Raw genomic sequence first — 12,811 nt, forward strand, 5'->3', positions numbered from 1 at the left:
AAACATCCAATCTGAGCTCGTTGAAGACGAAGAGAATAACAAAGACGTGTGGAAGAAGCTGTTACATGTTTCATTCCTGCTGGTTTTGAAAACTTCTCCCTCTTGAAAAAACTTTATTCACGTGCCCCAAGTGCAGAGACTGTAGTCCTCCAGGCGGGAGGCCTCGGTTCAAATCCAACCTATGGCTTTTTGCCCTCTCTCTCTCGCCCCCAATGACTATCCTCTGTCATGTCTCTAAATAAAGGTGCAAAAAGCCAAAAATTAACCTTAAAAAATAAAAAAGTGAACATGTTTTTGCTCCACCTGCAGCCGTGAGCAGCTTCAGATCAGATCTAATTACAGAGTCAATCTGAGAGCATCAGCAGGACGAAACTCAGATTAGAGCCAACATATGGCCTGTGGAGTCACACACACAAACACACACTCACCACCATGAGGGAGTTCACTCACGCCGTCAGACCAATATGTCCACACGATGATGCCTTCAGGGGGCTTTTTAAAGTGACGTAAACTTTTAAATTTAGATTTGTTCTTGACATGTAGAGGTCAAATCACTCTCTAAATTAAAGCGTCAGGAAGGTGAGCATGTTTCTCACAGATCTACAGTTGTTGCCGTGGTAACAAACAGGTATCGACATTGTTAGATCTTTACTTGAATCAGCTGGTATCATGTCAGTCCCAGTCTGACCCTGGTAGTGATGAACCCACAGAGAGTTATCAGCTCTCTGCAGCTCTCACAGTCTTTGAGCATCTTTTAGCCCTTTGTTTTGGTTTTATGGTTTTACAGCTTCAGTCTCTCTGTCAGCGCTCTTCTGTTGGATTATCAGACGCTGCAGACGACCGAGTCCCACTAACAGTTAGATAAAGACACTAAACAGCACCTGCTCAGCAACAGCAGGTAGGCTGTGAGGAGGGCCTGGTGGCTGAGCGAGGAGGGGCACAGGGAACTTATAAACTGGCTCATGCTGGTTTCAAAGAATCAAAGCTCAAATATTTCAGTGTTACTCTGCCTTAATGACTGACTTTTGGTTAGAAAACTACAAAAAAAAAAATCCTAATCGTTTATTGACAGAGATAAAAGGTATTTTATGGGGCTGTGATGAAAGGTGGATTCTTTTCTTCTGAGAGAGAGCCAGAGGAGATCACATAATGAATCTGCTTCATTCTCATCAGGAGTGAAAGGAGCTCCACAGCTTCCTGGTCTGAGGGGGAAACCTCCTGCTGATGTTACATGCGTGATAAGAGAAGGGTCTTCCAGCTCCAACATCAGGATGTATGCTAACAGGTCACTGAGGCCTGCGCGGCCTTCAGAGCAGCCTGGAGGAGGGTCTCCTCCCTACAGGTTCACTTGTTGTTTTCTGTCTTCACAACAGTCCGACTGATGAAGCAGCTCCTCTGGCACGCAGACTCAGAGACGCAGGAACATTGTTGTTCAGAAACAGCCGGGCTAAGTAGACCTTCAGGGAGGAAATCAAAGTTTGAGGAGAAAATCAACAATCCTGGACTAAAACAAACCTGGAGAGCACCGATCACAACAACCACAGAGTGATGTAACTGCAGCTAATGCAGGCGGGGGGGGGGGGGGGGGGGGGGGGTGAGAGAGAGAGGGAGAGAAATCTGCTTATTTACAGGAAATGATTAAAACACTCTTTCTTTAATAGATGTTTAACTGACGGGCAGCTTTTACTTCAAAGATACAGAGAGGAGAGGAGCAGATCAATATTGAGAGAGGGGTCACACACACACACACACACACACACACACACACACACACACACACACACACAGTCCTATTAATAAAGTCTTTAGGAGGAGAGGCAGTGCTGGTTCGTCTTCACGCTGAAACATCGTCCTGAACCACCACGCTTTGCTGCACACAGTCATACCTTCAATACGCCTGAGCGGAGAAACTCTTTTCAGTCTGCTTGTTTCACTAAAGCTCTGTCACTAAACTCAGCTGTCTTCACGTCTTTGTACATTCATATTGATTCAGCGACGGCGTAATAACGGCATCCCGGTCTGTGAGGTCACAGTGTGGAAGCACGGCGTGAGCTCCACACACACAGCGCTGTTCTCTCCCGCTCGATCAGCTGATCCCATCTCTCCTCTGTAATGCCTCTGAAGACGGGACGGGGGACGGGGGGGTCACTCTCATGGGGCATGACTAGAAATGTTCAGGAGTTTTAAAATGTTTTTTTAATTTTTTAATTTAAGATTTATTTTTTGGGCTTTTTGTGCCTTTAATGGAGAGATAGGACAGATGATAGAGGTGGAAACGGTGGAGAGAGAGAGAGAGGGGAATGACATGCAGGAAATGAGCCACAGGTGGGATTTGAACCTGGGCCGCCCTCTTGGAGGACCACAGCCTCCGTACATGGGACGCCTGCACTAACCACTCCGTCACCACCGCCCCTTCAGGAGTATCTATGTGAAAGCAGCTCTGAGTCCTCTGAGTTCTCAGGCTGTTCTTAGGATCCATTGCTCCCCCCTGCCCCCTCCCCCCCTCCTCCCCCCTCCTCCCATCTTCTCGTGCACGCAATCCATCTGAAGAGGAAGGCACTGCATTCAAATTACACATGCAGTTTACAGTAAGAGTCCACGGGGGAAATCGAACCAGAGACAGAGGAGGGGGGTGGGAGGGGGAGGAGCTTAAAACAGAGTTATGGGAAACAGCAGAGGATGGAGAGCAGTGACGTGGAGAGATGGATGGAGATAGAGACGGAGGGGGGGAGGAGAGCAAGGGGGGTGAGAGAGGAAGGGAGAAAAGTGAAGTGAGGGGACGAGGACGAGGGGGCGAGAAAAGAATTAAAATCTGAAATAAGAGATGAGATAAAGGGGGAGAGAAAGGGGGAGACGGGGGGAGGAACAAACAGGAAGTGACGGTGAGATCAATGTCCGTCCGTCATCTGTGACTGAACGATGAAGATGGAGAGACATTCCCCAACACTGCCCCTCTCTCTTCATTCATTTTCTCCTCCTTTTATCTTCTTCCTTTCTTTTCTCCTTACTCCCTCTCCTCCTCCATCTATCCAGGTTTTACTCTTCTTCTCACCAGATAGATACTTCTCTATTTTCCTCATATCTGTCCTCCTCCTCTCTCTCTCTCTCTCTCTGTCTCGCCCCCTCCCCCTCTCTCTCCCTCCTGTTGGACAAGAAACAAGTCCAGGCTGCTCTCTGTCATCCCTGCAGTGGAGGACCGGTGCGTTTGGCTATTTACATGCAAATGTGGACTCGCCCCCCTTCAGTTCTCCATCTCTCTCTCTCGCGCACACGCGCACACGCACACACACACGCACACACACACACACACACACACACACACACACACACACACACACACACACACACACACACACACACACACACACACACACACACACACACACACACACACACACACACACACACACACACCTTACACCCCTCCCTTCTTATTCATTTTGTCCTGCATTGTGTTCTCTTTATTTCAGAAGTGTATTTACTCTGTGTGTGTGTGTGTGTGTGTGTGTGTGTGTGTGTGTGTGTGTGTGTGTGTGTGTGTGTGTGTGTGTACTGAATGCTAAAACAACATGTGTAGAATATTATTCAGTAAAGAAGCTCTGCATGTTCTGCATGTTCTGTGTCGTCTGATTTAATCAGAAGCATGTGACCACCATCGTGTTTATCTGCAGGATATTAAAATATTCATTTAATTTATTGTTTTCATTCCTGCAGCTCCCCGCTCAGACTCGAGGTGAGTCGATGTTTGACCGCAGCAGGTTAAAGTCTGTAACATTCAAGGTGAGCGAGGGGGCGTGGCTATGACAACGTTGTTAAGTCGACTAAAGCACCAACATTACTAGTCGGTTAAACAAGTTGTACTTTTATGTGTTGACCCTCAATGTCGGTCAAATGTTGTGCTCAAACTGTAATGCAGCCTCCCGCCACTAGATGGGGCTGGACATAGCTGTGGTTAGTGGGCCCTCTATCCTCGCTCTACAACCTGGATGTAAACAAGCATTTTGTTTACCTGCTGACATATTTGACCTATTTGGTTTTTTGAACCAGGCTGTAAACATGTTAATCTCTGCTGTAAAAACACGTTTCTTAGAATGGGTGTGTATGTGACTTCTTGTGCTTCTGCAGCCAGCCTCTAGTGGACACTCCAGGAACTGCAGGATTTTACACTTCAGCATCGACTTCAAATAAAAATTAGTTAAGAAACAAATCTTTGATGTAATCGACTCTTACAGAAACGACAGTCAGCAAGGATTTGTGTAAAAAGCTGTTTTCCAACTTATCAAAATACAAACAAGAGGTTCATCCCTCCGCCCTCTCCTCCCTCCTTCAACCATCACAAACACAGACAGACAGACAGACAGACAGACAGACAGACAGACAGACACACACACACACACACACACACACACACACACACACACACACACACACACCACACACACACACACACACACACACACACACACACACACACACACACACACACACACACACACACACACACACACACACACACACACACACCACACACACAGCGGCTGCTTCCTCTCGCTGTGAATGAAACAGGAAGTGCAGAGTGTAAAGAGTCCTCTGTCTGCTCCGTCTCTCAGGAGTGACACACCAGCCGACAACAACAACAACAGCAGCGACAGTGACACGCCGCGCTGCAGAATTATTCATGAGGGCTGAAGAGCGACACGGCAAAGAGCTCAGTGTCTCTACAAACGTCCTCGCTCAAAGCCTGCGAGCGCTCAAAGCCGTCCCGTTCATGAGTTACAACCCCAAACTTAGACATTTCCCTCTCAATGGAGCCCACCTGGTCTGACACAGGAAGCGGCGAGCTAAAGACTCCGTTCAGAAGTTTGTCAACAAGAGGAGCTCTGTGGCAAAACAAGACAACGTTGTGTGACACCTGAGCGCTCACACAGAGGCAGTAAAAACGGCGTGCTGCTGGGAGCGGCGCTGCACATCCATAATGAGCCCCCGAACAAACTCTGACTTTGTCAAAGTTTGGAAAGAACTCTTCAACTCCCCAAAGTGAGACAGAAACATCCATTCTCCTGAAAGTCAGCGGAGGCTCTGTGTTCGTCAGACGCGTGTAAACGGCGTGCTGGCGCTCTCATAAAGATGCAGACGTTTGTTTGTCAGAAAGGTTTCTGTGTTTGCTGACGAGCCGCTCTCTTTACTTTGAAATAAAGTTACTGTGTTGATTATCAGTGCTGCCTTTAGCTGAAAATCAACCATGTTTAGAATTGACTAAACTTTAGTTTCTCTGCAAAGTGTCTGACATCCCTCCAGCTCCAAACTCCGTCACCAGCTTCCTGTTTGAGTGGAAGATAAAAACACAGCAGTGATGATGTGTCCTTTAGGTCCCATCAGTCTGATTGACTTCTGGAGAAGCCGGGCATTTAGCGTTGAACGACTTCTCTGTAGCGTGCAGCGTCGACCTCTGCAACCCACCGTCACTTCCTAGTCCATACCTTCCCCTGGGGTCTGAAGTTTGATGTTTGATCTGTAATAGATGATCATTACTCCTCATGAGATCACCTCTGATTGGAGCAGGAAAGAGGACGACAGAGTGGATGCTCTCAGGCCGAACAATCAGACTCCTACACCAGGCACGCATCACATCATCACACATCACATCATCACATCATTGGTGTCTGGAGCAGCAAGGCTTCTTGGGAAATGTAGTTCAGGTCTGAAAAAGTCGTAGTTTGCGACCACTCGGAGTTCATTCAGCACAGATGTGTCAGGATGACGTCTCCAACATTAGATCTCTGTCCAGCAGGTTAAGACTCTGTGCTGGGGGATCGACCCCCCCTCTAGCCCCCTGGAGAACCCCACAGGGAGGTTGGATCTGATGAATGTGGGTCACAGGGAGCTCGCCTGCTTGTGTGTGTGTGGTGTGTGTGTGTGTGTGTGTGTGTGTGTGTGTGTGTGTGTGTGTGTGTGTGTGTGTGTGTGTGTGTGTGTGTGTGTGTGTGTGTGTGTTTGTCTGAGACAGTCCACACTCAGACAGCCTTTGGGGTAGAAATGAGAAATGGACCTATTTTTCAAAGCAGGAAGTGGAGCATGAAGAGGACGCACACAGGAGCAGAATCTGAGTTCTAAATGACAAATGATTCTCTCTTTGAGAAACAAAGCAGCAGGTTCTGTCTGCATATTGTGCAACAGTAGCAGACGCCTGCTGAGCTGTTAGCAGCGGACTTCCACCGTGTTTGTAGCATCCTGCCCGCCTCTCCCCGTGACTGAGCATGAATACTGCATGTGTTTCCTGAAAGCAGCGGCCCTGTTGGAAGCAGCAGGCAGAGCGAGCGGGTTCCTCTGCAGGTCACTGTGCACAGCGTCTCCTCTGCTCTGTGTTTACTCCACTGACTCTGTGTGTGTGTGAGACTGTGAGAGGGGTTTTGTTCATGCAGGAAGATGATGTTTGTGTGTGTATGAGCATATTTATCTGTGTGTGTGTGTGTGTGTGTGTGTGTGTATGAGCATATTTATCTGTGTGTGTGTGTGTGTGTGTGTGTGAGGGTCGGACGCACACATGCGTGGAGTAATTGTGTTTGTGTGCACATGAAGGCGAGCATGCCTCTAAGTATGCATGCACTTGTAGGTGTGTTTTATGATTGTTTTGTGTGTGTGTGTGTGTGTGTTGTGTGTGTGGTGTTGTGTGTTGATTTTTCCTGGTGGTGTCACATGTCCGCCTGTGTGGACGATGCTCAGCCTGCATGGAGAATGTATTCAGTGTACCAGAAGAATCATGATGTCTCACACTGGGCAGGGGGTGGGGAAGGGTGGGTGTATGTGTGTGCAGAAAAAATGATCCGAACAGTAGCTACAGACAATATGTGCACCACATTTCCCTTTTCCATGTAGAGGGGGGGGGGGGGCTGCAGCTTTTTCTCTGATAATAGCAGAGAATGCAGACAATAGTGAAGGTGATTCAATAAACAACCCAGATGCTTCATTCTGAAACACACACACACACACACACACACACACACACACACACACACACACACACACACACACACACACACACACACAAAGTATAGGGAGATGCACAATGAAAACCTCCTTTGCAGAACTTGACATATGGCACACACAATTTCCCTCTCAATTTCAGATCCAACTCCCGCAGACGTCCCTGCACGCCGGCAAATTGCCACACCTCCCCCTCCTCCCTCCCTCCCCCCCTCCTCCTGCTCCTCTCTCCTCATCTCCCCATCTCCCCATCTCTTCATCCCTCCCTCCCAATTCGCTCCTCTCTCTGAAAGTCATCTGCTCGCTAAGCAGTAAGCAACATTGCGGCCCGCTCACAGAAATGAGAGTATACAAATGATTTGTGGCACGGGCGTCCCACTGGCGCCAGCCGAGATGGCTGTGAGGAGGAGCGGGAGGGAGGTGGGGGGGTGAGGAGGATAATGTCACTTTCACCTTGTGTTTCTCCAGCAGGCCCATGATGATCATTTTTCCCCATTTCATCGCAAATTTGTTTTGGGTGAGGGCTAGCGAGGGAGGAGAGAGCATCAGGGAAAGATGGAGGGGGAGAGAGAGAGAGAGAGAGGGAGAGAGAGAGAGGGAGAGAGAGCACCTACTGAGAGGGAGAGAGAGGGAGAGAGGGAGAGGGGGAGGAGAGAGGGAGAGAGAGAGAGAGAGAGGGAGAGCGAGAGAGGGAGAGAGAGAACCCCTATATTGAGAGGGGGAGAGAGGGGGAGAGAGAGGGGGAGAGAGAAAGAGAGGAAGAGAGAGAGAGGGAGAGGGGGAGAGAGAGAGGGATAGAGAGAGAGGGAGAGGGAGAGGGGGAGAGAGAGAGAGAGAGAGAGGAGGGTGTGTATAAAGGGGGAGGGTGTGTATAAAGGGGGATGGGGGCAAAGAGGAGCGAGGTGGGGGCCGCATCTGCACGGTGACCTCTTTTTCTGATCCAATCTCACTGATGAATCCTAATGAAGGATTTAATAAAATCACAGTTTACAATCTGTCTCTGCATCAAAGCGTGCAATCCAATTCAAAACACAGGCACATCTACATTTCCAATATTGTTGCAAACCCATCAACCCCAGCAAGAAATAAGTGTGTGTGTGTGTGTGTGTGTGTGTGTGTGTGTGTGTGTGTGTGTGTGTGTGTGTGTGAGGCTGAAATTGGCCAGGCCTGAGAGTGAGCGGCTGGCACATTTGTTCCAGCTGTAGCCTAATGTCACAACTCGTCATATTCATTTGGCCTCCTAATGAGGCTGAAGTCAACAAGGTGCAGCCGACATGAGGCGAATAAATGAACTGAGAGAGAGAGGGGGGGAGGGAGAGAGAGAGAGAGAGAGAGAGAGAGAGGGAGAGAGGGCGAGAGGGAGAGAGAGAGAGGGAGAGAGAGAAAGAGAGAGAGAGAGAGACAGAGGGAGAGAGAGAGAGAGACAGAGGGAGAGAGAGAGAGAGAGAGAGAGAGAGAGAGAGAGAGAGAGAGGGAGAGAGGGAGAGAGAGAGAGAGGGAGAGAGAGAAAGAGAGAGAGAGAGACAGAGGGAGAGAGAGAGAGAGAGAGAGAGAGAGATGATGAAGAGAGGTCATTTTAAAGTAAGTTGAGACACACAGGGTTAACGTGTCTGTAACAGCTTCAGAGTGAACTGACTTTTTGAATGGTTTCAGTGAATGGAGGAGGAGAGGCTGTAAATGAAAACACTGAGACTGTTAAAACTCTGCAACAGTGACATCTGCTGGTGATGAGTGGGAACAACAGCCTGTAGCTCAGACTTTCTACCAGCTGACGTTAAACAACACAGAAGTTTCACCTGTAAACAAAGTCGATTTAAAGAGACTCGTGAAGTTTAGTGTTTGAGTCACAATCAGGCGTCTAGAGCTCCTTCCAAAAATGAATGATTCTTAACTTTCTGCAGACGAGCACAGCGTCCTCTCTCAGCGTGTGCACGCCTCACACACGCTCTCACGTCTTCATGCAGTCAGCTGAAACTCCAGCTGGATTTATTCTGGATTCATCAGGAACATATTAGAAACAGCTCCAGTTAATATTCATTAGTTTATTTATGACACTTCACTTCAGTATCTCAACACATAGAGACGGTGCATCATGAAGAGCCTCAGATAAAAGGAATGTAGAGTTTAAAGGAACGCCCTCGCACGGCCGTGATGTCATCGTGGTGTCTCTGAACTCGTCTTCACTCACTCACTATATCTGTTTGGAATCACTTCCTGTGTTTGTTCATATCTCAGAATGAGGAGCTGAACCTGCAGCGTTTCCTCAGGCTGAGCGGGGAGCGTCACGGTTACTGTCCACTGTTATGATTCATTATTGATCCTGTTCACCATCTCCCTCTCTGCAGGGAGTCACTTTAATCAGGAGGCATCAGACGAAGAACTCCACCACCACCCTGCTACATCTCCTGCTCTCAATTCAATTCAAATAGATTTATTGGCATGAATGTGTAAAATATATTTCCAAAGCATATAATAACAAATAATACAATAATAATAATGAAAAGTAATAATTAGCAATTAAATATTTTAACAATATTCCCCCTCACTCTCCCCCCCCCCCTCCCCCTCTCTCTCTCTCCCCCTCTCTCTCCACAGCAGCACCTCTACCTGCTTGTAGCTGGGTGACCTCTGTGAGTGAAAGGTGAATTGATTAGATATCAGAGCTGATGTTTACCTGCTTCTTAACACCTCTAATTCTTCTCTGATTAAACTTCAGGTTGCAATTAGTTTATTATCGACAGCATGCATGTACGCTTTAACATGGATGTGTAGATGAGGGAGTGTGTGTGTGTGTGTGTGTGTGTGTGTGTGTGTGTGTGTGTGTGTGTGTGCGTGCGTGAGTGTGTGTGTGTGTGTGTGTGTGTGTGTGTGTCTCCAGAAGGCCTGAGTTGATCAGAGTGTGGAGCGACAGCTGTGCTACAAATCAGAGCCCATTTACTGGTGACAGAGTCATTAAAGCTGCTCATCTCATAAAACACAATGCACGTGGTCAAACAGCATTCAGTCACACACACACACACACACACACACACACACACACACACACACACACACACACACACACACACACACACACACACACACACACACACACACACACACACACACACACACACACACACACACACACACACACACACACACACTCACACACAAAGATGCAAATACAAACACACAACCTCTCACAAAACTAAACCAACTGTGTCGATTGGAATGTAGGTGTACTATATATGCATGTGTGTGTGTGTGTGTGTGTATCTGTGTGTGTGTGTGTGTGTGTGTATCTGTGGGTGTGTGTGTGTGTATATCTGTGTGTGTGTGTGAGTATGTATCTGTGTGTGTGTGTGTGTGTGTGAGTATGTATCTGTGTGTGTGTGTGTGTATATCTGTGTGTGTGTGTGTGTATCTGTGGGTGTGTGTGTGTGTATCTGTGTGTGTGTGTGTGAGTATGTATCTGTGTGTGTGTGTGTGTGTGTGTGTGTATCTGTGTGTGTGTGTGTGTGTGTGTGTGTGTCTCTGTGTGTGTGTGTGTGTCTCTGTGTGTGTGTGTGTGTGTGTGTGTGTATATCTGTGTGTGTGTGTGTGTGTGTGTATATCTGTGTGTGTATGAGTGTGTCTCTGTGTGTGTGTGTGTGTGTGTATATCTGTGTGTGTATGAGTGTGTGTGTGTATATCTGTGTGTGTGTGTGTGTGTGTGTGTGTGTGTGTGTGTGTGTGTGTGTGTGTGTGTGTGTGTGTGTGAGTAAGAATCCATAATAAGCATGCTGATAACGACTCAGAGATATTTGCTGCAGTAAACACGCTCACACTTTGTCTAAGAGTCGTTTTACGATAAGTGCACGCCACAAACACAAACAAGTCCTTGCTCTTCTTCTGTCGCTGCAGCGCGAAGAAATAAAACAGACTAACTATATATATGCAGATTAATGGATCTGCATGGAAAAAACACATGAACTCCCTTTACACTCTTATAATTCACCAGCACACCGGAGAAAAACAGAGCGGCGAGCCGTACGCAGAATGAATAAGAAGCTAAATAACGGAGTAAACTGTGACAGCAGCACCTTCACACTCCGCCTTACACAACGCCATGGCAGGATTAATGTGCCTGTTAAATGTCACTAACCTCAATCTAAATCCGAGGTCAGCGGCTTCACACCCAGAAGGTCATCAGACACGTGTGAACACCTGAGCAGAGACAGAGCACGTGTGGAGGGGGTCTCAATGACCCTCACCAGAGTTACTCTACGGGCACTCAGTCCATATAAGGGCATGGGTTAAGGAACCAGAGAGCGGGTTTGGGTCGAAGGGGAGGCGCCACTCACTCGCACTCTGAACAGATTTCACTGCGTCACTTCTTCCTGACTCCTCACGATGACATGAATGAAAGTAAAGTACAGAAAGTGAATTAACCACAGAAGAAGTTAAACAGATCCTCAGTTTGACTGAAATACCCGGATGTCGTTCTGATTCAGTAGAAACCTCCAGTCTGCATCATGTACTGTTTCCCACAATGTAAAGCGACAGGTCAGAGGTCGACATGACGGACAGCAGCGTCCAATCGTAACAGAGGAAATAATTCCAATCAGACCACACAAAGAGACCTTCAGTTCTCTTTGTTGATTCTCTAAATCATGAAACTCTAAATGTATCTCTCATCAGCTTTTTCAAACTGTAAGTGGACGCCACGCTGGAGCGGCGTCTGACGTCAGCTGGGCTGTTGTTTACTTCCTGATTCCAAGACCAGAAACCAGCTTAGACCGGCCTGGTGTACTGCAGAGTAACCACCGACTGGAGGTCAGAGGTCAGACTACTGTAGGAGGCATTAATGCAGTTCATTATGTTTTTAGTGTGTAGTATTATCCATCTTTCTTCAAACTCAACAACAACAACAACAACACAAATACCAACACAACACAACACAACAACAACAACAACAACAACAACAACAACACCACCAACAACAAGAACAACACCACCAACAAGAACAACACCAACAAGAACAACACCAACAACAACACCACCAACAACACCACCAACAACACCACCACCACCAACAAAAACAACAACAACACCAACAACAACACCACCACCAACAACAACACCACCAACAACAACACCACCACCACCAACAACAACACCACCACCACCAACAACAACACCACCACCAACAACAACACCACCACCACCAACAACAACACCACCACCACCAACAACAACAACAACAATGGCCGACTCCATCGTCAGGTATCGCTCCTGGCTTTACAAACGAACATCGACGTTCAAACACCACGGCTCCAAAGAATTACTTTCAAAAGATTTTTGCGTGAGCTCTAGAGTTGTTTTTAAAACAAATGATGTCACGATAGCCCCGCCCCCAAACGCTGACGTAAGCGGTTCTTTCTTGTGGAGCAGCAGTGAGTCGGTGCTGCCTCAGTGCCTCCACCCTCAGGTGAATACACCAACACAAACATGTAAACACGCTGTAGCTCGGGTGTTGTTTAAGGGTCAAAGACAAAAAAGAGAACCTAAACACACGCAGCCTGTCCTACCTTTCTCTGAGAACTGACGATCCTTCATGTCACGATGGGAGAGAGAGAGAGCGGCTGAAGACGACCTGCGGAGAGTCTCACTAAACATCACCATGAGCCTGACAAGGACACACACACACACACACACACACACACACACACACACACACACACACACACACACACACACACACACACACACACACACACACACACACACACACACACACACACACACACACACACACACACACAATTAAATCATTTCTGGTCTTCCATTAAAACATCTGAAACAA

The 12,811-nt window shown here is 47.6% G+C and overlaps 2 protein-coding genes across 2 annotated transcripts in view; both read right to left on the reverse strand.

Moving 5' to 3' along the window:
• LOC136181035 (myelin transcription factor 1-like) overlaps positions 1-12,795 on the reverse strand; it is a 68,951-nt gene extending 56,156 nt beyond the window's left edge. Inside the window, exon 1 of the mRNA XM_065961043.1 lies at positions 12,537-12,795. Within this exon, the coding sequence (XP_065817115.1) occupies positions 12,537-12,630 (94 nt within the window). The 5' untranslated portion in view covers positions 12,631-12,795. The remainder of the gene's footprint in view (positions 1-12,536) is intronic.
• On the reverse strand, positions 9,758-12,543 carry LOC136181034 (uncharacterized protein SPEM3-like). The gene has a single exon (XM_065961042.1). It carries the CDS (start codon positions 10,933-10,935, stop codon positions 9,985-9,987), a length of 951 nt encoding a protein of 316 aa, XP_065817114.1. The 5' UTR covers positions 10,936-12,543; the 3' UTR covers positions 9,758-9,984.
• Positions 12,796-12,811: the final 16 nt, after the last annotated feature.

The sequence above is a fragment of the Labrus bergylta genome, chromosome 12 (genome assembly GCF_963930695.1).
Source record: "Labrus bergylta chromosome 12, fLabBer1.1, whole genome shotgun sequence".
Lineage (NCBI taxonomy): Eukaryota > Metazoa > Chordata > Actinopteri > Labriformes > Labridae > Labrus > Labrus bergylta.